General features: G+C 48.1%; 2 protein-coding genes across 7 annotated transcripts in view; one reads left to right on the top strand and one right to left on the bottom strand.

The window, feature by feature from the left end:
- Nucleotides 1–6,697: 6,697 nt before the first annotated feature.
- TSSK1B (testis specific serine kinase 1B) lies at nt 6,698–8,193 on the bottom strand. Its single transcript, XM_007520816.2, has one exon. The coding sequence runs from the start codon at nt 8,013–8,015 to the stop codon at nt 6,909–6,911; it is 1,107 nt and encodes a 368-aa protein (XP_007520878.1). The 5' UTR covers nt 8,016–8,193; the 3' UTR covers nt 6,698–6,908.
- Nucleotides 8,194–10,609: 2,416 nt separating this feature from the next.
- The window catches only part of DGCR2 (DiGeorge syndrome critical region gene 2), a 67,203-nt gene continuing 50,377 nt past the window's right edge, over nt 10,610–27,435 (top strand). The window contains exons 1-2 of one of the 6 annotated variants that reach the window (XM_060195012.1): nt 10,610–10,937; nt 26,302–26,424. In XM_060195012.1, the coding sequence (XP_060050995.1) occupies nt 10,859–10,937; nt 26,302–26,424 (202 nt within the window). In that variant the 5' untranslated portion in view covers nt 10,610–10,858. Of the gene's footprint in view, nt 10,938–26,295; nt 26,425–27,435 lie in introns of those variants that run through there. The other 5 variants (XM_016187156.2, XM_007520768.3, XM_016187157.2 and 2 more) reach the window with 5 other exon arrangements.

The raw sequence follows: 27,435 nt of genomic DNA, 5'->3' as shown, positions 1-27,435 counted from the left end.
CAGGGCTGCCCAGTGTTTGGTGTTCAGAGCCAGTGAGGAAGAAGACTTGTTTCTATGTGGGTGGCTAGGGAGGGAGCTATGGAGCCCAGGTGCAAAGTGGTAAAGCAGGGCTGCAGGTGTCCCTCTGTTTTTCTCTTTCTTTATCTCTCCCTTCCCTCTCCATTTCTGTCTCTATCCAATAAATAAATAAAGATACATGTACATATGCCCTATCTCATGGGCCCTGGTCTATATCTAGGTTTTGAGACTTTGTTTGGATGTGCACCACCTGAAATGGAATTAGGAGCCCTATGAGCTAGGAAAGGTCTCATCAGAGTAATAAAGGTGGAGGGTTGACATTCCATGCCTGATGTCTCTGGACACAGTCCAAAGTGAAACAAGCCGAGGTGGTACTGGTTGCACTGATTAGGTTAGGATCAGCAGATGGAGTATCAGTTGGTGTGAATTGGGAGAAGCATGCAGGAAAGTGAGCCCCACCCTAGAGGTTCCAGGACTGGGAGAAATATGGGTTTTGTAGAGTAGAGGGGAGGTTCCTGCTGTCTAAGGGCTTAAGAAGGCAATCGATAGTTATTGCTGTAACCAAATTATTATTACTTTACCAGAGGTGTGTACCTCTGGTGATACTGGAGTTTGAACCTGAAGCACTGCTGCCTTGAGCATGAAGGCCTTTGTGCAGAGCCACTATGCTAGGTAAGCAGTCTGCCTAGGTGTAACAGCTTGACAAGAGTATGGTCATGTAGACACACTTGGAGAGCACTCAGAGTTCTGTGCCCTGGAGATCTGTGAAGGAGATTGCTAAGACAGGACCACTGAGTCCAGGTGCCACAAGGAAATGACTGGTCCAGGAGGGGAGGCACTTATAGACTACCTACCAGCAACTGTGGTCTCTCCTTGAAGCACGCTCCCAACCCAGCTTGCTCTTTTAATGGTTTGATGCCTTCCTTCTTTCCTGGAGATTTTTTTTTCTCCTCTAGGGTTATTGCTGGTGCTTGATGCTGGCACTATGAACCCACTGTTCTGGAGGCCATTTTTTCCATTTTATTGGATAAGACAGAGAGAAATTGAGAGGGGAGGGGAAGATAGAGACCGAGAAAGAGAGACGTACCTGAAGCCCTGCTTTACTGCATGTGAAGCGACCCCCCTGCAGGTAGGGAACAGAGGGCTTGAACTGGATCTTTGTGTGGGTCCTTGTGCTTAGTACTACATGAGCTTAACCAGGTGCACCACTGCCTGGCCTCCCTCCCTTGAGATTCTTAAGTCCACAATAACCAGAACTTCATTTCTTCACATTCCTTCGCATTCCAGAAGGGAATGGCTGCTGAGATTTGCAGACCAGGGTCCTGTTTGGTGACACCCCCTTTCTCCTATCTAGGATACCCTCTCTTCCCCTATGAATGTCCAGGTGACTGTACAGGACAGAAGAGCATAGACCTGTGTGGACAGAGCTGGAGCTGTACCAAGGCAGGCTAGAAGGCTGAAGTCTGAGTCATCAGCCACATGAAGACAAGGACAACTTGTAGATGTCAGGAACTAAAGGACAATGTGGTGAGAGCATGAGGTGGGTGTTTCCATGAGAGATGCAAAGTGGGCTGCAGAGGTTACATGCAGGTTAACCCTAAGGGCCACTGAAGGGGGTCTTAGCCAGCGACAAGGTCTTGTGCTGAATCGCTCACAGAGGTGAGCTGATGTGTGAAATCAGGAAGGAAGTGCATTCCAGTCACCTGGGCTGTGTGACCTCAGGCAGTCACCTACCCTCTCTGAGCAGTTTCCCTATCCATAAGCACACACAATTTCTCCTTCCTAGGGCTCCTACCACCCAGGCTCTCTGGCCTTCTTGTCACCCACTGTAGCATACCCTCCTGCAAACATGAGCAAGGAGAGGCAGTGTCTAAGCCTCTCCTTAGAACCCGTCTAGTAACGCTGGTCCAGTATGCTTAGGAACTCTGCTTCACCTGGTACCAGGTGAGGCCTCAGTTCTTCACTGAAGATTTGGTTCCCATGGGATTACTCAGGGTTTTTTCTGTACCTGGAGCCTGGGCACACACTAGCCAGCCTTAGTGGAGCTCCCAGTGCCATTAGAGACACAGAAGAGGTGTGTGTGTGTGTGTGTGTGTGTGTGTGTGTGTGTGTGTGTGTGTGTGTATGCGTGTTTATTGCTACCTGAGTTATCGCTGGGGCTTGGTGCCTGCACTATAAATCCACTGCTCCCAGGGACCATTTTATTTTCTATTTTATTGGATAGGACAGAGAAATGGAGAGAGGAGGGGGAGATAGAGAGACACCTGCAGACCTGCTTCACCACGCAGGAAGTGTCCCTCCTGCAGCTGACAACCAGGGGCTTGAACCTGGGTCCTTATGCATGGTTACATATGAGTTCAGCTAGGTGTTCCACAAGCCTGCCCACCCCTCTTAAAATTTAAGGTACTTATTTTGCTACCAGAGTTATCACTGGGACCTGGTGGCTCCACAACTTCACTGCTCCTGGTGGTGGTGTTTGTTTTTACCAGATTACTGTTCAGGTCTGGTTTGGATGATTGAACCTGGGACCTCAGAGCTTCAGGTATGAAAGTCTCTTTGAATAGCCATTTTACTATCTCCTCATCCCACCCCCACCCCCATCAGCCCCATAGAGAATGAGGAAGGGAGAGGAGAGAGAGGGGGCAGAGAAACAGAAAAAAGGAAGTCACCTAGGAGTCAGGCACAGTGGGTTAAGTGCACATGGCACAAAGCAAAAGAACTAGCATAAGGATCCTGGTTTGAGCCCCCAGCTCCCCATCTGCAGGGGGGTCACTTCACAAGTGACCAAACAGGTTTGCAGGTGTATATCTTTCCCCCTCTCTGTCTTCCCCTCCTGTCTCAATTTATTTGTCCTATCCAACAACAATGACAGGAATAACAAACAACAACAACAATAATAACAACAACAATAAACAGCAAGGGCCACAAAAGGGGAAAAATTAGCCCCCAGAAGCAGTGGACTTGTTGTGCAGGCACTGAGTCCCAGCAATAATCCTATAGGCAAAAAAAAAAAAGAGAGAGAGAAGAGAAGAGAAAAAGAAAAAAGAAAGAAAAGAAAAAAGAAAGTCACCTGCAGCACTTTCACCACTCCTGAAGCTTCCCCCTGCAGGTGGGCACTGGGACCTTGAACGTTGGTCCGTGGGAGAGAGTACACTCTACCGAGTAAGCCACCACCCAACTCCAACTTAAACAAATGTTTGCGGTTTATTTATTTTGGATAAAGACAGAAATTGAGAGATAAGGGGATGATACAGAACAAGAGAGAGTAAGAGAAGAGAGATAAACCTGAAGCACTGCTTTGCCACTCATGAAGCTTTCCCCTTGCACATGAGAGTGGAGAGTTTGAACCCACGTCCTAGTGCACTATAACATGCATGTCCTACTGGGTGTGCCACTGCCTGCCCCTCCAACTTATTTTTTTCTTCCTTCTTTATCATTTTTTAAAAAAAGATCTTATTTTAATGAGTGAAAGATACAGAGAGAAAGACACACAGAAAAACTAGAGCACTACTCAGCTCTGGCTTATGGTGGGTTTGGGGATTGAACCTGTGACCTCAGAGCCACAGGCATGAAAGTCTTTTGCATAACCATTGTGCTGTCTCCCATTTTCTTGCTTATTTATTCATTTATTTATTCCCTTTTGTTGCCCTTGTTTTTTTTTTAATTGTTGTAGTTGTTGTTATTGATGTCCTCATTGTTGGATAGGACAGAGAGAAATGTAGAGAGGAGGGGAAGACGGGGGGGGCGTGGGGGGAGAAAGACAGACACCTGCAGACCTGCTTCACTGCTTGTGAAGCGACTCCCCTGCAGGTGGGGAGCCGGGGGCTCAAACCGGGATCCTAACGCTGGTCCCTGCCTTTGCGCCACCTGCGCTTTGTGCCACTGCACTACCACCCAACTCCCTGCTTTTTTTTTAAAAAAAAAAATTAATTAATTAATTTTTTTAATTTTATTTATTTATGAGAAAGATAGGAGAGAGAAAGAACCAGACATCACTCTGGCACATGTACTGCTGGGAATCCAACCCGGGACCTCATTCTTGAGAGTCCAAAGCTTTACCACTGTGCCACCTCCCAGACCACTAAAAAGACATTTATTAGAAAGGGGGAAGGGGAGAGGATGGGGTCTGGATGGTGGCACACTCAGTTCAGCACATACCCAGGTTTGAGCCTCTGCTCCCCACATGCAGGGGAAACACTTTACAAGCAGTAAAGTAGGTATGCAGGTATCTCTCCCTCCCTCCTTCCTCTCCTCCCTCCCTCCCTCCCTCTCTCTCTCTCTCCTTAATTTTCATTTATTTATTATTGGATACAGACAGAAAAATTGAGAGGGGAGGGTAAGATAGAAAAGGACAGATAGACACCTACAGCTCTGCTTCACCACTCATGAAGCTTCCCCCCTGGAGGTAGGGACCAGAGGATTGAACCTGGGTCCTTGCACATTGTAATGTGAGCACTCAACCAGGTGTGCCACTACCTGGCCCCCTCTTAAAATCTATCTTCCCTTCCCTCTCAATTTCTCTGTCCTATCCAATAAAAAAAATAAAGAAAGAAAAGCAGGGAGTTGTCGGTAGCGCAGCAGATTAAGTGCACACGGTGCAAACTGCAAGGACCAGCATAAGGATCACTGTTCAAGGCCGCCCCCCCCCCCCGACTCCCCACCTGCAGGGAAGTTGCTTCACAAGTGGTGAAGCAGGTCTGCAGGTGTCCCTCTGTCTTTGCCTCCTCTCTCCATTTCTCTCTGTCCTATCCAACAACAACAACATCAGTAACAATAACTACAAAACAATGAAAAACAAAGGCAACAAAAGGGAAAATAAATAAAATAAAAAAAATAGAAAAGCGGGAGTCAGGCAGTAGCACTGCAGGTTAAGCACACGTGGCACAAAGCACAAGGACTGGCTAAATGATCCTGGTTTGAGCCCCTGGCTCCCTACCTACAGGGGAGTCGCTTCACAGGCAGTGGAGCAGGTCTGCAGGTGTCTATCTTTCTCTCCCCCTCTGTCTTCCCTTCCTCTCTCCATTTCTCTCTGTTCTATCCAACAACAACACCATCAGTAACAATAACTACGAAAACAATGAAAAACAAAGGCAACAAAAGGGAAAATAAATATTAAAGAATTAAAAAAATAGAAAAGCAAAAGGAGGAGGAGGTACAGAGGAGGGGGTCGGGGAGGTGGATGAGGAGGACCACCACCACCGTTGGGCATGGTGGATTTGTAGTGTTGGCACTGAGCCCCAGTGATGTCCCTGTTAGCAGAGGGGGGCAGGGAAAAGAAGAATCAGAGCAACACCCTGGCATACAAGATGCTAGGGATCAAACTCAGAACCTCATGCTTGAGAGTGCAGTGCTTTATCCGCTGAACTGCCTCCCTGGCCACCCAGAAGATTTTGTGAAGATTGCAGCCCCCTGACTGAACCTGGAGACTGGCAGATCTGTAGATTGCATTCACTGGCATGAATATAGCCTTGATGCTGGGGAGGAGGGGACTGAGGAAAGGGGCTAGGAAGGCAGGAAGATGGCAAATGTGTGAGGACCGCAAAAGTCAGACATGCACTCCTGTGTAGTGGGAATGAGACTGGAGTGCTGGCAGGGGGCTCTTGTCCCTGTGGGAGCCAGTGGAGGGTAGGGATGGAGGCCTTGGTGGTGACTGTGGCCTAACACACGTGTGTCATGGATGGTGTGAAGGTGGCTGTGGAGAAAGGTCTGCATACAACTCACTTCTCCCAGGAATCTGGGAGCTGGGATCTCTCCAAGGCAGAGATGTGGATGGGAAGAGTTAAGTCTGAAGGTTCTTATTCTTTGTGTGTGGTCAACCTGCATGTCTGCCTGAGACTGTTTAGAGTGAAAAACGGGAAGAGAAAGGAGCTCACAGGACCAGGTGAGTTCAGCCGAGCAGCATGCTGTAGCTAGTGGTGCTAAAGGCAGACTGACCCCTCTGCAGAATAGTTGTGGAAGGCCAGGCACCAGCTGTGAGAATGCCTGTCTCTTTCCCTGCCTGTAGTGCTACGGGCTCAGCTGTGGTTAGGAGTGTTACCTCTAGGGACTGCGAGTCCAGGAGAATGAAATATTGTCAAGGTCACACAGTGTGTGTGTATGACATATCCAAGGCTGGGTAATGGTTGGATCCTCCAGTGGAAGCCCCTGCTTTCTCCTGGGTCAGAGGAATGATTACAAGGTGGCATGACTCTGAGTTCCATTGAGAACTGAGTGCCAGATAGATATGGGGGAGCCCCTGGTAGACAAAGCTAATGAGTTACTCACCAGGGTGAAAGGTCAGTCTGTTTACCCTCTGCAGTGCAGAACCATTCCTCTGCTTTGTGGGAGGCTGCAGGCACTGGGATGTTAGAATCCAGACCCTCAGTCCCAATTACAGAAGGAATCTGTTCTCCTTCCCTGTGTATGTGGGGATGGTGGTGGTGGGGTAACTCCATGCAGCTCTGCAGGGAGCCATATCTCCTGATTCCTGGTTCTCTCCTTGCTCCTTCCCAGTCTAGCACTGCTCTCAGGGGTCTCTCTGCTCTGGTGTGTGTGGTGTGTGTGGTGTGTGTGGTGTGTGTGTGTGTGTGGTGGTGGTGGTGGTGGTGGTGGTGGTGGTGGTGATGGTGGTGGTTCAGGATCCCTTTATCTCCCTAGATAAGTGAGCATAGCCAGCCAGGCAAAGACATTTACCTTGGGATCTGCATTAATATAGTCATTTATTGCTTCTTTCAACATGGGGGTTACCAAGTTCAAAGGGAGGGAGAGGAAACTGACGAAAATAATGGCTCATCCCGGACTATCTACCTTCTCTGGCTGGTTTCTTGGAATCTTCAGAAGTCAGGCTCAGAGCCCTGAGTTATGCTGCATTGCCTCCTGGCCCCCTGGGCCACTGAAGGTCACTAGGTGTGCTAGGTCTGCATCTCTGGAGACTTAGGGGGGTCCCCTTCCTCTGCCTCCTTGTTCAGCGACTGCTCAGCAAGACCTTCGGCATCTGAATGATGAGACACTTGCATTTGCACTGTCTCTTCTTCGGGTTTTGTGTCTGACAGTGCCTGGGACCTAGACTGTTCCTGGGGCTCTAACTTGCTGATGGACTTCTTCTCAGATACGTGCTCAGAGATGGAGGAGGGTTCAATGCTTCGAGAGCTCTCACCCTCTCTGTTGACGGCTCCAGAGGACAGGCCCCGTGTCTTGGGCTGCACCCAGCAGTGGCTGAGGATCTCATCGATGTGCAGCCGCCGGTTGACATCTGGTTGCAGCATGCGGTAGATGAGGTCCTTGCACTCTCCCGTCAGGTGCTTGGAGCGGGGGAAATTGACTCGGTGCTCCTTCTGGATGCGCAGCATCTTCTTGATGTTGGAGTCGTCATAGGGCATGGAGCCACAGACCATGATGTAGAGGATCACGCCCAGGCTCCAGATGTCATACACTTTGGGCTGGTAGGGGATGCCCTGCAGTACTTCTGGGGCAGCATAGGCCGCTGACCCACAGAAGGTCTTGCTGAGGATGATGCGCCCACCGTCGTCCCGCAGACAGCGCTTTGAGAAACCGAAGTCGGACAGCTTGATGTTGAAGTCCTTGTCGAGGAGAAGGTTCTCACATTTGAGGTCTCGGTGGACAACATCCAGGTCATGGCAGTACTTGATGGCTGAGGAGAGCTGGTGGAACTTCTTGCGAGCATCATCTTCATGCAGGGCTCCCCGGGTTTTGATGAACTCCAGGAGGTCCCCCTGGACCCCAAGCTCCATGACGATGTAGACTTTGCCATCTGATGTCTCAAAGATCTCGTAGGTCTTGACGATGGAGCGGTGGTTTAGCATGGCCAGAATCTCAATTTCCCGGGGAAGGAATTTCTCCAAGAAGTCTGTGGGGGCTTTCTTGCGGTCGATGATCTTGACCGCCACGTTGAACTTCAGGCGCTCAGAGTAAGCCGATTTAACTTTTGCGTACGAGCCCTCTCCCAAATTTATTCCCATGATGTAGCCTCGCCGCTTGAGGACAGCAGCATCATCCATGGTGCCGGGAGTGCCCAGTGCCTCTGAGGCTGCTCTCTACATCCCTGCGGGACATGGGCCAGCGGCGTCTTCATTTACACTGTGGACAGAGAGTCCTCTGGGCTGGCTGGGCCTGCTGTCCCTGCCTCCCAGAGGTCGAGTCTCTGGTATGGAACATTCAGCATTGTCTCCCAGGTGACTTCAGTGTGTGAAGTCATAAAGGAGTGCCTTGGGGGAATGAGCCTAAGCCATTTGACTCCAACTCTCGAGGGCTGGAGCAGACCAAAGACCAGAAGACAGCAGTCCTTGCACTTGGCTAGGATCTGAGGTAGGAAAGGGCTGTAGGGAACACAACAAACAGTCTGAACCTTGCTTCTGAACCTGGGGTTAGAATGGCTTCTAGGTGGCCCAGGAGGTGGCACAGTAGATAAAACATTGGGCTCTAAAGCATGAGGTCCTGAGATTAATCCCTGGCATAACATGTGCTGGAGTAATGCTCTGGCTTTCTCTCTCTCATTAAATAAATCTTTTTTTTTTTTTTTTTAAAGAATGGATTATGGAACAGTGGGCTGATTATTACACTCCAGCAGATTTGGGATAGGAAATTGTTTTAGGTCAAGACCTAGCAAGAAACGGAAGACACAATCAGGTTAGATCAGCTTGAACAGGGCTTAATAAAGGGATGCTAAAGGTGGGAATATAGTCTGTGGAATCTAAGGATAGTAACAGAACCCTGGAAAGCAGGAAGCATGGCCACTGGAACCTGGGAAGTATAGCTAGAGCCACCTTGAGAAAGGTGATGACTCCATAGAGAGTGTATTGGGGAAAATCATTCCTGACCTTTCTTTCTTCCCTATAACCCCAGGAGCCCCAAATAGTGTCCATACAGGAATCCCACAGGCCATTAAGCAAGACTAGATGGGAAGGTAGTGGTTGGTAGATCAGGCTAGGTCCACTGGTCACGGCAGTTGAGGAAGCCAGGGTGCTGTCTACTCCCTGCATAGTGTATCTGGGCAGTCCACTTCCCTTTGCTGTTTTTTTCCTCATTTGAGTCTTTACAGACCTGTTTCTCTCACAGTAGCTGCATGGGAGGACAACCGGCCAGCATTTCTGCTCTTGGTTGTGAGTTCCTCTGGGGTGGGCACAGGGGAGGCTTGCTCTGCCGGAAAACCTGGAAGTATTCCCAGGGTACATCTGAAGCTTAGGGACAGAAGGCTGGACTTGGATCCTGCTCCTGTCAGCAGCTGTTCTCTGGAAATGCCCCCTGATGTTGATGCAAGTGTCCAGCACAATGCTTGTCAGGGATCATTATTTCTTTCATCAGTGGGTTCCCTGTGCTTTGATGAACTCTTTGTCTAACACCTGCAGAAGCTGTGGCTACGCCTTAGGCAACTGGAGCAAGCTGGTCTTGCTTAGTCTCTTGTTTGACCTTGGTTGATACCTTTAAGATGTCCTGAATGTCACCTGCCTGAAGGGATTTGGGAAAACTAGAAGAATGAGTTGGTAGGGCTGAAGGTGGGCATCCCTACTTGCCTTTGGCCCTTCCCACTTTTCTTTGCTCCAATCCTCAACCCCTTTCCCTTGATCCTCTTTCCTGCTGAGGACACTGGATCTGCTGTCTCCCCTTCCACAGACACTTTGTGCCTAGCAGGCATGAGTCCAGCACTTGAGCAAGAAGCCAGTGACTCTTGCTTCATACAGAGGTGGCCTGATGTGACTTCAGCTCTGCTCAGCATTCTTGACCCTACCTCACTGTTGTGCGCGACAGGGACTTTCCCCCAGAGGCCTGCTTCTGCTGCACAACTTCGCAAGGACCTCCTTGGAAGAAACTATTTTATTATATTTTGCCAGTACACTGTTCAGCTCTGGCTTACGGTGGTGCAGGGGATTGAACCTGGGACTTTGGAGCCTCAGGCATGAGAGTCTGTTTGCATAATCATTGTGCTATCTACCTTCCACCCAGAAGACACTCTTAAAGGCTGTCTTCCCATCTATTTGAAACATTCTCAGTAGTGTGTGTATCGATGAAGTCACATCTGCCAGCTCCCTACAGGTTAGATCTTCCTTTCTCAAAAAACACTCCAGTTCCTCATTTCTTCTCCCGCGTAGGTTCAACCTTCAAAAGACCACTGTCGGGTGCACCAGCCTTGGGTGTGTCGTTGTGCAAGATGTGAAGACAGTTCTGTGTCCCTCCTGTTTCTCCTCCCTCCACATACCTCCTCTCTTTACCCTCAGCCCTCCTCTCCCTAGCCAGGGCCACGGTGCCCCGCCCCTTTCTGTCCCCGTCATTTTGTGCTCACAGCCCCTCCTCCACTGCTTAGTCCAGTGCTGGACAGCCTAGGCCCTAGTCAAGCCCTACGTCTAGGCTCCGCCCCCATGCCACACCTCTCCGTTTAGCCAATGGCACGCATCTCAGTCCTTCAAGTCCCGCCCCCCCACTGGGCCCGCCCCTCCGTCCCCGCCCTCTACCAGAGCTCCCTGCGGCCCCGCCCCTTCAGGCTACGGCCGCCAGGCTCCGCCCCTCGCCGGTCACTGGTCGGCACGCAGCTGGGAGCGCTCAGGCCCCGCCCGCCGCCTCCAAGCTCTCGGGCCAGCGCAAGCGTTGTGGGAGGCGGGAGGTGGGGCGCAGAGCGCGGAGCTGAGAGGGACGGCCGCCATCTTGAGCGGAGGCTGAGTCGGACTCGGAGCCGCAGGCTGCAGTGGTGTGTCCGCGAGCCCGCGGCCCCGCCTAGCCGCGGCCCGGCTGGAACCCTCTCCCGCCGCCTGTCTGCTCTGGGCTCCGGCCCTCTCAGCATCAGCCCGGCCTGGTCCGGCCTCCCCGCGGGGTCACGCGGCCATTCCCGGGGACGATGAACGGAGGATAAATGGTGCCCAAGGCAGACAGCGGTGCCTTCCTGCTGCTCTTCCTGCTCGTGTTGACTGTCACCGAGCCGCTGCGGCCAGGTGCGCGGTGGGGGGGCAGGGGGGCTGGGGCGGGGCTGCCCGGGACCTGACCCGGTGGGGAGAGGCTCCCCGGAGGCCCGGGGCTGGGAGAGCCTTGCCCATCACGCAGTTTTGCTTCCCAGGGGTGTTGCCTTCTTCTTTCTTTCTTCTTATTTTTTTGTACCTACATCGGAGGAACTCCGGTGCTTTGCTAGTGACAGGAAGGGAGAGCGACGGTGCAGGGCTCGACCTAACTTGGGTGGGGGGGTCTGGCCGCCACCCCGGGGCGGGCTGTTGTGCCGGGAAGAAGAGCAGCTCCTGGAGCTGCCTGCGTGCTGCCTGCATCCCGGCCCTGGGAAGCTCCGGTCACCTGCGGCCTCCCCGCGCGGTGCTGCGCTGCAACTGCGCTCAGCCCCGACCCACCGAGGAGGCACCGGAGGTCGTCCAGCACCGTGCACGGCAAATAGGTTTCCTGGGCCCGAGTCGGGGCGCTGCCCGCGGCTGTGCTGCCGCCTTCCGAGCCTGGGCAGGGCCGGGCGCTCGGGACGGGCTGCTGCTCCCTGTAACGCGGTGATTGCTTGCCTTGGGAACTCCCCTTGGAACTTGGGTCTGTATAAGTCAACTTGTGGAGAATCCGCACCTTGGCAATCAGAAGAAGCCAGATTTCTCTTGCTGCCGGTTGCGGGTGTACCTCCCTCCACCCCCTTGAACGCCAAGGGAATCAGGTCTTCAGAATTCAGGGTTGATTCCTCTCTCTCTCTCTCTCAAATATTTATTTTAATGAGATATACGGAGGGGAGAGAGACCAGAGCACTGCTCAGCTCTGGCATGTGGTGGTGCTGGGGATTGAACCTGAGACCTTAGAGCCTTACGCTTGAAAGTCTACGTAATTATTACGGTGTCTCTCTAGCCCCAGGGTTGATTTCTCCCATCAGGAATTAGGAGTCCAGGTGCTGGGGTTTGCTTTCCTGGACCTGTGAAATGTTTTACTTCATTCAGTCAGCAAGGAAAAATGAACTTTTAGGTCGAGGAAAATGTAATGTTTACATAAACACATCTTTATGCTAGTGCAGTTGAAAAGTATAATTAAAATTTTATTATCTTTATTTATTTGATAGAGACAGCCAGAAATCGAGAGGGGTCGGGAGATAGAAAAGGAAGAGAGACAGACACCCACATCCCTGCTTCACCACTCATGAAGTTTTTCTCTTGCAGGTGGGGAGCGGGTGCTTTAACCTGAGTCCTTGCACACTGTAACGTGTGTTTAACCAGGTGCCCCACCACCTGACCCCCTAGAATTTTTTTTTTTTTTTTTTTAGTAGAGAAAGAGACCCATGGAGGCAGAAGAGCCCAGGCCATCTTCTGTGACCTCTTTCGTGTGTAAAGACAGACTTGAGATCAGTTGTGGTTGCCTCTCTGTACAGCCTTAACCTGATTCCCACCCCAGACACCTGGTGCCTCTTGGCTTTGTGTCTTTGTTGTCTGCTTGGAAGCCTTCTTCCTCCCCAACAGCTCCATGGTGGCCAAGGTCCTGAGTTCCCACACTCCCAGTCTCTTCAGTGATGCTTCTTTGTGCTCCCTGAGTATACCTGGCTGCTCACTGCTTTTGCTGTTCTCTGGGCAGGAGGGTGACAGGTTTTGGGGGTGGCCTTTGTAGAAACAGAATCCAGGGAAAATGCTACCCGTCAGTGACTGATTGAGTCTATGGATTCTTGAGGACCTTGAGGCAAGCAAGAGTTAACTTTTAAAGAGAAAAGCAAGGGTTAAATTATTGGTTAAAGAAAAATACAGTTGGTAGCAATCTTCCCCCTGCTCCCAGGCTTTCTACTGCTGTGGTCCAAGTGGCCTTGGTTGGTGGCCTTAAAAGGTCTGTGGAGAACTCAAACAAGTTGTACTGTCTGTATACACTAAAGGGAAAATAGTGTTAAGCTTGTAGCAGTGAGTTATTATGGAGAGTTGATAACTGTATAAAAGGACCAGCGCCATCTGGGCTTATTCTTTTATGAACACAAGTCCATCTGGGTCTGTTGGCATCATAAACACTGCTTTGGGGGCCAGGTGGTGGCGCACCTTGTTAAGTGCACAGGATACAGTGCACAAGGACCCGGGTTTGAGTCCAGGTTCCCCACCTGCAGGGGGAAAGTTTTGTGAGTGGTGAAGCAGGGCTGCAGGTACCTCTCTGTCTCTCTCCCTCTCTATCTCCCCTTTCTCTCTTGATTTCTGGCTGTCTCTGTTCAATAAATAAGACAAAAAAATAAAACTAAAACACTGTCACTGTTTCGTACATTAACACTTCAGTGTGTCCTGTCTCTTTGCTTGACAATCCTATAACAACCTGAACTAACCCACTTGTGAGTTCAGGTGATTGAGTTCCCTAGGAAACACATCTATACCTGTAGAGAGGTGAGACATCCTCTTCTAGCTACTGGTCCCCATTTTGCTCACTAAGTCACTGGACTCTGAGCACTAAAGTCACACATCCACACATTGTGCCTGTCTTAAGTTACAGGCCCAGACCCCTGCCCGAATGATGGAGATAATTGATGTCCTGTCAGTCCATGTACCCTGCGAACTACCCAGCAGTAACTCAGTAAGATTGTCAAGTGCCTACTTCCCATTTATAACTGGGGATGCTCCAGTGCACATAGGACCCAGTGTGGGGGTCCTGAGGCAGATGTCAGAGGTGCCCAACTATGCCTATGAAGCAGGAGGTCATCACAGGAGGCTTCACAGCTAAGCCTGCATTAGGGCAGGGAGGCAGCTCTGGTAGAGAAATTCCATGCCAGGCATTGAACTTGGAACCTCACACTTGCAGTTCCTATATTTGACCACTGCATCATCTTTCCAGCCGCCAAAAGCTTCCCCAGTTAAATGCATGTTTTACCTTCATAGGTTGAGGATATCTTACTTGCCAGGCACTATTCTAAACTAAAGTATATTTATTTTTAAGTAATATAATTTTATTTACTTTTTAATGAAAGAGAGATAGCCAAACCAGAGCAGTTATCAGCTCTTGTTTATGGTGGTGCTGGGGATAGAACCTGGAACCTCAGAGCCTCAGGCACGAGAGTCTTTTGAATAACCATTATGCTGTCTTCCTATCTCTGAAGTATATTTATTCATTTAACCCAGGTGTTTCCTATATAGTAGATATTATTATTAGCCCAGTTTTTACAGATGGGAAAATTGAAATACAGAGAGCTCAGATCTAAGTGTCTGAGGTAAAATTTCAGTCCTAGAAGCCCACTCTGTTCCCCATCATGCACCTTTGGCGAAGGCTCTATCCATCCCAGCTATTTATGTCCTGATTTAACCATCCTTTCCTCAGCTGTGACACCCCAGGTTGCCTCTCCCGGACTCACTCAGCGACTTTCCAGGATGGGGAACAGGACTGTTTTTCATTTGAATAGAAAGCTCTATGCCTACCGGACTTCCCTGGACAGACAACCCCACCAATGTGTCCTGGAGCTCCGATTCCCCAGAGCCCCCCCCCCCCCCCCACTAGAGAAAGAGAGAGGCAGGCTGGGAGTATGGATCGACCTGTCAATGCCCATGTTCAGCGGGGAAGCAATTACAGAAGCCAGACCTTCCACCTTCTGCATCCCACAATGACCTTGGGTCCATATTCCCAGAGGATTAAAAAATAGGAAAGCTATCAGGGGAGGGAATGGGATACAGAGTTCTGGTGGTAGGAATTGTGTGGAGTTGTACCTCTCTTACCCTATGGTTTTGTCAATGTTTTCTTTTTATAAATAAATTAAAATTAAAAAAAAAAGCTTGGTCTGCAATCTGGGAAGTTTAGACTTGCAAGCATAAAGTCCTCATTCAGCTCCCATCATCACATATACTAGAGTGATTCTCTGGTTCTCTTTCCCTTTCTCTTGCTCATTAATAAATCAATAAAAATAGTGCACATATAGGGGGTCGGTTGGTGGCGCAGCAGGTTGGGCACACATGGCGCAAAGCACAAGGACCAGCGGGAGGATCCCGGTTCGAGTCCCTGGCTCCCCACCTGCAGGAGGGTCGCTTCATGGGCGGTGAAGCAGGTCTGCAGGTGTCTTATCTTTCTCTCCCCCCTCTCAGTCTCCCCTCCTCTCTCAATTTCTCTCTGTCCTATCCAACAACAACAACATCAGCAATGATAATAATAATGACAACAGGAGCAACAAAGCGGGAAAAAATGGCCTCCAGGAGCAGTGGATTCGTAGTGCAGGCACCGAGCCTGCACTAAAAAAAAAAAAGTGCACATATTTAAAAAAATTCTGGTCTGATGGCTAGAACTAGTCCTCCACTGTGTGCTTGTCCATAATGTCCAGTGATGATGTAGATTATAGCTACTGGGGTGTCATAAGAAAGGTTGGGAACCTCTGCTAAGATTGACAAACATTTTGAAATCCACTGACCTGCAGTTTTGTTTCTTTGACCCTTTGTCTGCGCAGGGAGTGCAGCCATTAATTGCAGCCATTAATTGTTGATTCTTGTTTCTGACTCTAATTATAAAAGAAAATCCCCACCTGCAGGGGGGTTGCTTCTCTCCCTGACTACTACTCCCCTCTCAATTTCTCTCTGTCCTATTAAAAAAAAAAAAGTAAAAAATGGCCACAGGAGCAATGGATGAGCCCCAGTTGTAACCCTGGAGGGAAAAAACAGAAAATCTTGCTGTGGTTGCAGCCTCAGCCCAGCGGTACCCATCCTATTTAACAGAGTATGTTTGTCTGCATTGAGTGAGTGCTGTCTAGGCCATGTCAGAGGTCCCTACCTTTCAGGAGGTTTGTGTTCAGCTGTCATCCAGCAGTACTGGAAGCTCTTTCTTGTGAAAGCTAACTGGAAGAAACATGACTTGCTATAAAGAGGACGAGCAGTGTAAGTGGGATACAAATCTGGGTGGACTGGATCCTAGTTTAGGGCTCTTTCCTGTTTTCCATTAGGCACCTGGAGGGACCTGCTGACTGCTGGACAAGTAAATTTCTAGTGAGCCTACAACAGTGTGCCTGTGGAGCAGCACATGGGTTAGTGAATAAGAATGTAGATATTTTATTTTTTATTTATTGGCTAGAGACAGCAGGATATCGAGAGGGTAGGGGGAGATAGGGAGAGAGACAGAGGCACCTGCAGCCCTGCTTCACCACTTGCGAAGTTTTTCCCCTGCAGGTGGGGACCAGGGGCTCAAACCTGGATCCTTACGCATTGTAATGTGCACTCAACCAGGTGAACCACCTGGCCTTTTTTTTTTTTTTTTTTTTTCTGTCATTGGGGCTTCACCATTCCAGGATGACTTAAAAAATTTTTTTATTATTATTATTGCCACCAAGATTATTGTTGGAGCTTGGTGCCTGCACAATGAATCTACTTCTCCTGGAGACTATTTTTTCCTTTATCTTTCTTCTTTTTCTTTCTTCCTTTCTTTTTTTTATTTGATAGGACAGAGAGAAATTGAGAACCAACCCACTCAGGTGGGGAGTTGGGGATTGAACCTGCATCCTCACACATGGCTATGTGTACATTTAACCAGGTATGCCACCTTTTCAGAGAGAGAGAGATAAGCAAAGAGGCAGAGAGTGTGTGAAAGAGACCATAGCACTGAGGCTTCTTCCTATGCGTTGATGGTTGGGCCCAAATCTGGGTCTTCCACATCAAAGCTGCACACTATCCAAGGAGCTGTTTATTGGCCCGGTGTAATAAACTTCTCAGTCTCACTAATGAATTGTGTGTTTGTATGTATAAAGATACTTCTTTTTTTGGGGGGACAGTAATTTAAAACTTACAGAAAAATTGCAAGAGTGAAGAATACTTATCCTCCACCCAGACTTGATTATTGTCAGCATTTTATCTCGTGTTTGCTTCATGCATACATAATGAATGCACACATTTTCTTTGGGAATCATTTGGGAGTAATGCATACAACCTGACCTTTCATTCCTGAAGAACACGAGGAGTCACCTGGGACTTGGTGTCCCTGGGAGATGAAAGGGAGATTCTACCCCCATCTGATTGACTGTCACTAATACCTGCTATGTGCTGGTACTGTGTCACTACAGGAGGTTTTGAGGGCACGGGAAGTACTGAGATTAAAGTTACAGATCACCAGGTGGCAGAAACCTTTCAGTTGGTACTTGTGGTCTTAGGAGTGAAGAAAATGTTGCTGTTGAACTTTTTGAGTGCCTCTGCCCCTTATTGTTACCACTAGGCAGTGCTTTTTCTGCTGGGCCCAGACAGCCCTTGCCTCCAGCCTTCCCCCTTCCCTGGTCCTGCTTCCCACACTGCACATTCAATGCATTTGGCCTCTTAGCAGTTAGGAGGTGATGGAGTTGTTGGGTTCCCTGCACTGATAGTATCTTACCCCTCTTCCTTCCTTAGTACATGATGTAGGGAAACACATAAGTTTCCTGACTCTTAAGTGAAATTTATCAACGACAATATTGCAGGACCTAGTTGGTTGCCAGGGAGGAATTTTTTTTTGTATTTATTTTCCCTTTCGTTGCCCTTGGATTTGTTGTTGTTGTTGTTGTAGTTATTATTGTTGTGAGATAGGACAGAGAGAAATGGAGAAAGGAGGGGAAGACAGAGAGGGGGAGAGAAAGATAGACACCTGCAGACCTGCTTCACTGCTTGTGAAGCGACTCCCCTGCAGGTGGGGAGCTGGGGGCTCAAATCCTTCTGCCGGTCCTTGCACTTTGCGCCTTGTGCACTTAACCCACTGGACTACCACCTGACTCCCTGGGAGGAATTGTTTTTTCTTTCTTTTTCTCCAGATCATTGCTGAGCTCTGGTTTAAGGTGGTGAAAGTTTTTTGCATAACCACTGTGCTGTTTCCTCCAACCCACAAGAGGGAATTGCATACTTTAGCTTGGTTTGCTGCTCAATAACTTCTCCCTCATGTGCTGTTGTATTAGGAGTGCTGAGGGGCTGGTGAGCCACCCCTTTCCATTCCAGCTTTTGGTGCAGACTGGTAGGTAATCTTGGGGCCAGTCATTGTCCAAGCAGAGTGATAAGTGAGCTTGCAGCATGGTTACTGTGAATAGCTGTATTTTTATTTCTGGACAACGTGCCAACTTACTTGGGATGTTTAGTGAAAGCCAGCTGAATCTTTTGTCCTGCTGCCTAAAGCTGTACAGTGTGGACTGTTAATGTGGATGGTTGGCTTTGGCAGGAGGGGGGGAGTGGCTGTGGGATATGGTTGGTATGTAGTGGTCCAGAGACCCAGTGTATGCTACGACTTCTGGTCACTGACCTGGGAGGGGGGATGCTCAGGTCTGACTCTGCTTCAGATGGATTATGGCGAGACATAGCAAAACCTTTCTTGTGTTTTAAGAGCAAGACCTCGAGAACCCCACTTCCCAGGTCAGTTTGGCTCTGCTCTCCCTACAATACTCACCCCCACCCAGTTGTTTCTGTGTGCATCAGTTCTTTCATTTACAACATGGATGTAATATAATTGACTTCCCAGAGATGCTGTGAGAATTGCAGTGGGCTGATGTTTCATAAAAGCCAGCTGTTAGGAGGTCAGGTGGTGGTTGGGTGCACATGTCACAATGCACAAGGACCCAGATTCAAGCCCCCGATTCTCACCTGTAGGAGGAAAGCTTTATGGGTGGTGAGGCAGTGATGCAGGCCTCTCCCTCTCTATCTTCCCCTTCCCTCTCAACTTCTAAAAATTATTCATTTATTTATTATTGGATAGACAGAAACTGCGAGGGGAGGGGAGGGGAAAAGTAGAGAGGAAGAGAGACACCTGCAGCACTGCTTCACCATTTGTGAAGTTTTCCTCCTGCAGGTAGGGACCAGGAGCTTGGACCTGCAACCTTGTGCACTGTAATGTGAGCACTTAACCAGGTGTACCATCACCTGCCACCCCCCCCCCCCGACTTCTCTGTATCTAAAAACAAAAGAAAAATCACCCACCTGTTAGTGTTATACATGAATGAATTTCAGAGTTTGGGACTTCCCCTGAAACTATAAGCAATATATATAGAGAGAGAGAGGGAGGGGGGGAGCACGAGAGCGAGTGAGCATAAGCATGCATGCATGAGCCTGTGCACAAGGGCCTGCTACTTAGAAGAGGATCTTCCCTGAGAGGCATCAAAGTGGCTTTGAGCAGTGTCTGACTCCCTGTGAGTGATAATGAGTTTAGCCATTCTGATGCTGTGAGAGGGAGTGTGTGACTTGCTGAGAGCTCCCAGAACAGCCACAGCACTCTGGACAGGGCTAGGCTTGTTCATCCTGGCATGTTTTGCTCTTTGTCATGTTGATTCTGTATGACAAAGGCCTGATCTGACATGGAATGGGCACTCAGAAATTAATTGCTCAACAAATGCACAAATGACCATTTTGACATAAAAAGCAGCAGCTCTCTTAGCTAGTAGGACTCACAGCTGCCCCTGGTGGAAATGGCTTAGACGAGGGCCTTGTGGCTGCCTGCAGAAATGGCTCTGGGGATGCTGTCAGACTGCCTGGGCCTCACACTGGGGGCGGGGGGCGGTTGTGCCTGCAGATGTGAGCTGGTCTAGGGGTGATAGGTGGCACTTTTTAAAAAATTTTATTTTTATTATTCCCTTTTGTTGCCCTTGTTTTTTTATTGTTGTTATCGATGTTGTCATTGTTGGGTAAGACAGAGAGAAATGGAGAGAGGAGGGGAAGACAGATGGAGAGAAAGACACCTGCAGAACTGTTTCACTGTCTGTGAAGTGACTCCTCTGCAGGTGGGGAGCCGGGGGCTCGAACTGGGATCCTTACACTGGTCCTTGCGTTTTGCGCCACGTGCGCTTAACCCGCTGCGTTACCGCCTGACTCCCAGGTGAGCACTTTTCATATGTGGATTCCTGCTGGTGAAATAGCTCACCTGGATAGAGTACACTGCTCTCTGTGTGTGACCCAGGTTTGAGTTTGAGTCTCTTTCACCCTCTCTCTGCGTCTATCTAAAATAGAAAAAGAAAAAAGAAAGAAAGAAAAAAAGGATTCTTCCTGTCTTCCATTCATCTGCCTGGAGTGGAGAGGACTTAGGAGCTGGGGCCTAGGAAGCCTTTGAGTAAGGGAGTGGGCTGCCTTTCTGATGGTCCTACCAGACTGCTCCCTTCACAAGATCATGACTTGAGCTTCCCTGGGATCATCACACAGGACCAACCTTGCTTGAGAGCACTCACACACACTCCTTTGGTCTTTGCTCCATGAAGGTCATGGAGCTAGCTGCTCTCAGAACTCCTTGCCAACTCCTTGAAGTTCAGTTGCTGGCGTACTTCCTGCTGCCACCTGCCCCCTGTCAGAGAGGAGCAGTGCCCAGGCCTCTGGTTACAGAAGCCTTCTTTGGCTTTCTCTGCTGAGATGCAGTGGTCATGCTCTCCAGAGTCTCTGGCCCCAGCTCCTAGTCTCCCATCTTCCCATCTTCCCTTTTCTGTGTGGCCTCTTCAGAAGGCCTCAAGGGTGATTTTAAAGGACAGGACACATGAAGCTGTACAACCAAATGCTGTACAACCAAATGCTTTGTGTCTTATGACCACCCTGAAAGGTAGGCAAAGACAGGACAGGGCCGAGTGACACTGTCTGGGAAGTGGCACAGTGAATAAAGCATTGGACTCTCAAGCATGAAATCCTAAGTTAAAATTCCAGGTATTACATGCGCCAGGGTGATACTCTGATGTCTTTTTTTTTTTCCTTTTCTTTTCGTCTCCAGGGTTATTGCTGGGGCTCGATGCTCCACTGCTCCTGGCAGCCTTTTTTCGTTTTTATTAGATAGGACAGAGAGAAATTGAGGGGATGGGGAAAGAGAGGGAAAAAGAAAGACACCTGCAGACCTGTTTCATTATTTGTGAAGCAACCCCCCTGCAGGGGCAGGGGGGAAATGGGGCTCAAACCTGGATCCTTGCTCAGGTCTTTGTGCTTCATACTATGTGTGCTTAACCTGCTGTGCCACTGCCCAACCCCCATGCTCTGATGTTCTCTCTCTTTCATTAATAATCTCAGCACATTATAAGCCAGCGTTGAGCAGTGCTCTGGTTAAAATAAGAAGAAGAAGAACAATAACAACAGGACAAGGGTGATTGCTTCCATGTCTCACAGATGAAGGAATGATGCCTAGTGAGCTTAGTAGGTGTGAATGACATGACTTCTCTGCAGTCCAGGAGCTCAGGCCAGTGATTCATCTTAGGTAAGATCTCCAGGGACTCTCAAGACTGATTTCATCATGGATGCTTAGGGGCAGGGAGCTTACAGACAGACCTGCCAGTGCTATGAAGGGACAGTGACTGGGAAAGGGCCAGAGGCGGGGATTGCAGAGACTGCTGAACTGAGGGATCCAAGACTCTGAGTAGAACAGGACATTGGGGGAAGCCTGGCAGTGGCCCTTTGACTTAGGACAGTGGCACTGAGAACACTTTAGAGGAGGCTGGAATAAACAGTGCAGTCATGTGGTCCGAGGGGGTGGCACAGTAGTAAAGCATCGAATTCTCAAGCATGAGGTCCCGAGTTCAACCCCCGGCAGCACATGTACCAGAGTGATGTCTGGTTCTTTCTCTCTCCTCCTATCCTCCTATCTTTCTCATTAATAAATAAATAAAATTAAAAAACAAACAAACAAACAAAACCCCCCCAAAACAGTGCAGTCATAGTTAGGTCTACAGTGTTCTGTGGACTCTTGCAAATGCTTGGTATTGCTTTTCCTCATCTCCCAGTTCTGCCCTCCAGGTCCATCCTCTGCCTTGCTGCTAAATTGTGTTCTAACATCACTGTCCGGGCAGGGGTAAATAGCAGAATGGTTATGCAAACAGGCTGTCATGCCTGAGGCTTTGAAGTCCCAGGTTCAATCCCCTGCACCACCATAAACCAGAGCTGATCAGTGCTCTGGTTAAAACAAACAAACAAAATTAATATCACTGTCCTCCACAGCTGAATCTGTTCTGGAGCCATAACATGTGCTGTGAAGCCATCTGATCATGAAGTAACTTTTGGTTTTATCTTCCACTTGGCCTCAGCCAAGTAAAACGCTCCTTTCTGGAGAACACAGCCTGCACTGTGGCCTCATAGACTCCCGTGCTGCCTGCCCATCCTGTGACTTTGTTCCTGCCCTGTAGTCTCTTCTTACTTCAGGGCACAAGATGCCCATCTTCTGTTTTGGGTTGCTGACCACTGGTCTCTCCCCTCTTGAAGATGTCAGTAGAGATGATGGCTGTCTCAAGTTTCATGATGCTGGACAGATCCCAGGGTCCTGCGGGGGTCATTCTGCTAAAACTGTCACAGTCACTTGTGAGATAGGGCTGAGACAGCCTTTATTCTCAAGTCTTCTCTGGCCCTGGTTCTGAGTGTGGTGCTGCCTTGTGTAGGAGGTGGAATAAGAACTTTGGGGAGAGCTTGGTGGGAAGCAGCAGTTAATGCTTTTCAAGGAAAATGTCTGAGCCAGCCAACAGTAGTCAGCCTGTCTGGAAAGTGGGTCACGGGCAGGTGCTCCGACACAGTGCAGAGGGCTGTATCCAAGGATCACAGTTCGCTGGTGAAGAACACTGGGATGTGCTGGGAGCAGTGGGAGGACATGGGGTAGATGGACTTCCTCTTTTCCTCCATGTCTCTCTCTCTCATTCTTGTGATACTAGGGCTCAGACTTGGGGTCTCATGCACACACTTTGCTGCTCAGTCATCTTCCTGACCCCTCCCCCCTTTTTTTCCACCAAAACTTTGCTGCTCCAGGATGACTTTTTCAGAGAGAAAGAGACAGAGAGGAGAGAAAGACACCACAATATCGAGACTTTCCCTAGAATGGTGGGACCCTGGTTCGAACATGGGTTGTGCTCATGGCAAAGTAGATGCACTGTTCAGCTTATCTGGAAACCATTTATTTATTTATTTATTTTAAATCTTACATATTTATAAGAGAGACTGGAGTGCTTCTGCTTCTTAGCTCTGGTGTGTGGTGCCAGGAGTTGAATCTGCAATGCCTGGGGTCTCAGGCATGAGAGTCTACCTCTACACTATCTCCCTTGGCAACCCAGCCCCCATATTTTTTTGTTTGTATCCTTCTATCTCTCATATTAAAAAATACATAAATAAATAATTTTTTAACCAGAGCACTGCTTAGCTCTGGCTTATGGTGGTGTAGGGGGACTGAACCTAGGACTTTGGAGACTTAGGCATGAGAGTCTCTTTGCATAACCATTATGCTATCTAATCTTGCCCTATAAATAAAAAATTTTTAAAGATTTTTAAAATTTATTTTTTTAATTTTTTTCTCTTGTTGCTCTTGTTTTATTATTATAGTTATTATTGTTGTTGTTATTGATGTCATTGTTGGATAGGACAGAGAGAAATGGAGAGAAGAGAAGACAGAGAGGAGGAGAGCAAGATAGACACTAGCAGACTTGCTTCACCACCTGTGAAGTGACTCCCCTGCAGGTGGGGAGCTTGGGGCTTGAACTGGGATCCTTACGCCGGTCCTTGTGTTTTGTGCCACGTGCACTTAACCGGCTGCACTACCGCCCGACCCCCCAAAATATTTCTTATGAAAAATTACTGTATATACTTGTCAACATTTGCTACCATCATGCTTTACAGTTTCAGCCCTTCCGCTAAGCATGTGATGATTTCATGATTTACTCTGCATTTGATCACTAAATGTTGAACTTTTTTTTTTTTTTGCATGCTTACTTTCTATCTCTGGGTTTGTTTTTTTGTTTTTGTTAAATGTCCAGTCCATTGAATCTTTACCCAGTGGTACAGTATATGAAGTATTGGATTTAAAAGAATGGGGCTCAGAGTTTGATCTCTGACATTACATGTGCCAGAGTGAATCTCTTATTATCACTTTCTTGTTAGTAAATGAATAAATAATTAAAAAATATTTTATTTCATTTTCATAAGAGAGAAAGAGAGAGACAGGTAGAGAGAGGGAGAGACAGACCAGAGCACTGCTCAGCTCTGGTTTATGGTGGTGTTGGGACCTCAGAGCCTCAGAAGTGAGAGTCTCTCAGGCTGGGAGTATGGATCGATACCTGTCAATGCCCATGTTCAGCGGGGAAGCAGTTACAGAAGCCAGACCTTCAACTTTCTGCATCCCACATGACCTTGGGTCCATACTCCCAGAGGGTTAAAGAATAGGAAAGCTATCAGGGGAGGGGTGGGGGTAGGATACAGAGTTCTGGTGGTGGGAATTGTGTGGAGTTGTACCCCTCTTATCCTATGGTTTAGTCAGTGTTTCCTTTTTATAAATAAAAAATTAAAAAAAAAGTGAGAGTCTCTTTGCATAGCCATTATGCTGTCTACTCCCCTCCCTCCTTTTTATTTTTTTGAGGAGCTGGGACCTTGCTGATACGTGTTTCACCACTCCTAGGCTGACTTTTTCATTCAGATAGTTGCAGACAGAGGAAGAGATACCATACCACTGGGACTTGCTCTGGTGCTCAGGTAGTGCCAGGACTTGATGCTGGGTTACAAGCCTGGCAAGGCCTTCCCTGATGAACTGTCTGTAGCCCCTTTCAATCTACTCCTTTTACTTTTTGCCCAGACCCCTGGTTTGGTATAGATGCTATTTCACTGCTCTGGACTGCCTTTGTCTTTCATTCTGATAAGCAGAGGCAGAGATAATATGCGCAGCACTGAGTTTCCTCTGACACTATAGCACCCCTTGTGGTGCCAAGGCTCAGACTTAGGCCTCGAGCATAGGAAGGCAGTTGCTCTTCTCTGAGCTCTCTCCTGGTCCCCTTATTACTGAAGTTTAAAAGTTATTTAAATATTCAGAATGTAAGGCCCTTATCAGATACATGTATTTCAAAGGTTTTTATTCAAATATGTGGCTTGTTCATTTCCTTAACAGTGTCTTTTAAAGTATGCTCTGAATTTTGATGAAGTCTACTTTGTCACCTTTTTCAGCAGTCTCATAGGTGTGTAGTGGCATTGATTTTCATTTATTTGATCATCAGTGACTTGGAGCACTTCTCCATATGCCTTCCGATAATCTGCTTATCTTTGGTATAGAGGCTGTTCCTATCTTCTCCCTCTTTCTGAAAAGATATGTATTAGGAGAGGAGAGAAGGAGAATCAGAACATCATGCTGGTACAAGCAGTGCCAGGAATTGAACTCAAGACCCCGTGCTGATATGTCCAGAGCTCCAGGCATTTCACCACCTCCTGGGTCACGTCTCCACATTTTTGTTTTTTGTTATTGTTATTGAGTTTTGTGAATTCCTTATGTGTTTCTGGTTATTAGTTTGATGTATGGCTTGTAAAGATCTTCTCCCATTCAGTAGGTTGTCTTCCTGGTGATCATTCCTTTGCTTGTGCAGAAACTTTTCATTCTGATGTAGTTTCATGACTTGATGTTTCATTTTGTCTGCTTTACTGTTGGATTTGAGTTTCTGAAAGTGTTTCCAGAGCAAACATAGTGGAATGTTTTGCCAATGCTTTTGCCTATATATTTGATAATTTCTGGTCTGATGTCCATTTCTTTGACCCACTAGTGTTCTTTTATACATGGTAATAAATGGTGGTTCTGTTTCATTCTTCTGCATGTTTCAACCTAATTTCCCCAGCACCATTTAAAAAATATTTATTCCCTTTTGTTGCCCTTGTTTTATTGTTGTAGTTATTATTATTGTTGATATTGATGTCGTCATTGCTGGATAGGACAGAGAGAAATGGTGAGAGGAGGGGAAGACAGGGGAGAGAAAGATAGACACCTGCAGACCTGCTTCACCACCTATGAAGTGACTCCCCTGCAGGTTGGGAGCTGGGGGCTCAAACCAAGATCCTTATGTCGGCCCTTGCGCTTTGCGCCGTGTGCGCTTAACCCACTGAGCTACCACCCGACTCCCCTTGCACCATTTATTGAAAAGATTCTCCTTTCCCCATTCAATGTTTAGGGCTCCCTTGTCATACAGTTACTATCCATAGATGTGAGGGTTTATTTCTGAGGGGCTGTCAGTTCTGTTGCATTGATCTGTGTGTCTGTTTTCTTCTAGTACCAATCAGTTTTGATTACTGTCATACTGTAATTTTGGAAATCAGGAGGTGTGATTCCCCTATTCATGTTTTTTTTTTTTTTTCTTTTTTCAGAATTGCTTTGGTGGTTCTCTGTACTTTGAGTCCAGATAAACTTTCTAGCATTTGCTCTAATATCTTGAAAATATTCAGCGGGACTTGTAGAGATCAAGGAATGCTTTGTTCTGGGAACTTGTGATGGTGTTACTACCTCTTGGCTCCTCCTCAGGGTACATAAGCATGTCTGTCATGCAGACTGTGGGCAGGCAGCCTAGCCTCTGTCGCATGTTCATGGGGACTGAGCATGGGAGGCCTGGTCACTCCCGGGTCTGTCGCATGTTCATGGGGACTGAGCATGGGAGGCCTGGTCACTCCCGGGCTTATTGCTACTGCCACTTCCTCAGTAACCTGTTGCTGTTTGGTTCCACAGAGCTCCGGTGTAACCCTGGCCAGTTTGCCTGTCGTAGTGGCGCCATTCAGTGCATTCCCCTCCCCTGGCAGTGTGATGGCTGGGTGACTTGTGAGGATGAGAGCGATGAAGCCGACTGTCCAGGTGAGTGTGTTTGGTAGATGTATCCATGCAGTCTCTGCCTCTTTGTTGTAGTGGGTGATTGTGCTTCCTGTGAGGGGAGAGATGACGTTTCCTAGTGATCTGCTATAGCCAAACAATGCAGACTTGTTCTTGAGCTGCCCTCCTTGCCTCGCTTAGTGCTTTTGAAAATGTAGATGTCTGACATTGGTAGCTAGTTCCCAGAACTTGCTAAATGACAGATTCCCGGCTCTGTCGAGCCAAGAGTGATGCCTGCAATGCCATGTTTAGGGGGCACTGCTGGCGCTGGTTGTGAGCACCTCCTCAGGTGTGGAACCTTTGGGCCTTGTGCCTCCCTCCTTGTTCAGTTCTGGTGGCAGCAGTTTTTGAGATTGGGTTGAGATTTCTTTTTTTAATATGTTATTATTTATTTATTTGTTTATTTTTTATTAAAGTCATTTGTTGAGCCTGGAAGGATACTTTTAAAAAATTTTATTTATTTATTTTCCTTTTTGTTGCCCTTGTTGTCTTTTTATTGTTGTTGTAGTTATTGTTGTTATTGATGTCGTCGTCGTTGGATAGGACAGAAAGAAATGGAGAGAGGAGGGGAAGACAAAGGGGGCGAGAAAGACACCTGCAGACCTGCTTTACCGCTTTATCTCTGTAAAGTGACTCCCCTGCAGGTGGGGAGCCAGGGGCTCAAACTGGGATCCTTATGCCTGTCCTTGCGCTTGCGTCATGTGCGCTTAACCCACTGTGCTACGACTCCCTGGAAGGATATTTTTGAAAAACTGATTTTACATTATTTTACAAGGGTGGGATAGATAGCATAATGGCTATGAAAAAAAAAAAGACTTTAATTTTTTTATTACATTTATTTTCCCTTTTGTTGCCCTTGTTTTTATTATTGTTGTAGTTATTATTGTTGTTATTGATGTCGTTGTTGGTTAGGTAGGACAGAGAGAAATAGAGGAGGGGAAGACAGAGGGGGGAGAGAAAGATAGACACTGCACACCTGCTTCACCACCTGTAAAG

The sequence above is a fragment of the Erinaceus europaeus genome, chromosome 1 (assembly GCF_950295315.1).
Source record: "Erinaceus europaeus chromosome 1, mEriEur2.1, whole genome shotgun sequence".
Classification (NCBI taxonomy): Eukaryota; Metazoa; Chordata; class Mammalia; order Eulipotyphla; family Erinaceidae; genus Erinaceus; species Erinaceus europaeus.
Note: the sequence above shows the minus strand (reverse complement) of the source record. Positions and strands in the feature narration are given on the sequence as shown.

What these genes read in the sequence shown, in the direction of transcription:
- TSSK1B (XM_007520816.2), bottom strand. Translation starts at nt 8,015, where the DNA reads ATGGATGATGCTGCTGTCCTCAAGCGGCGAGGCTACATCATGGGAATA.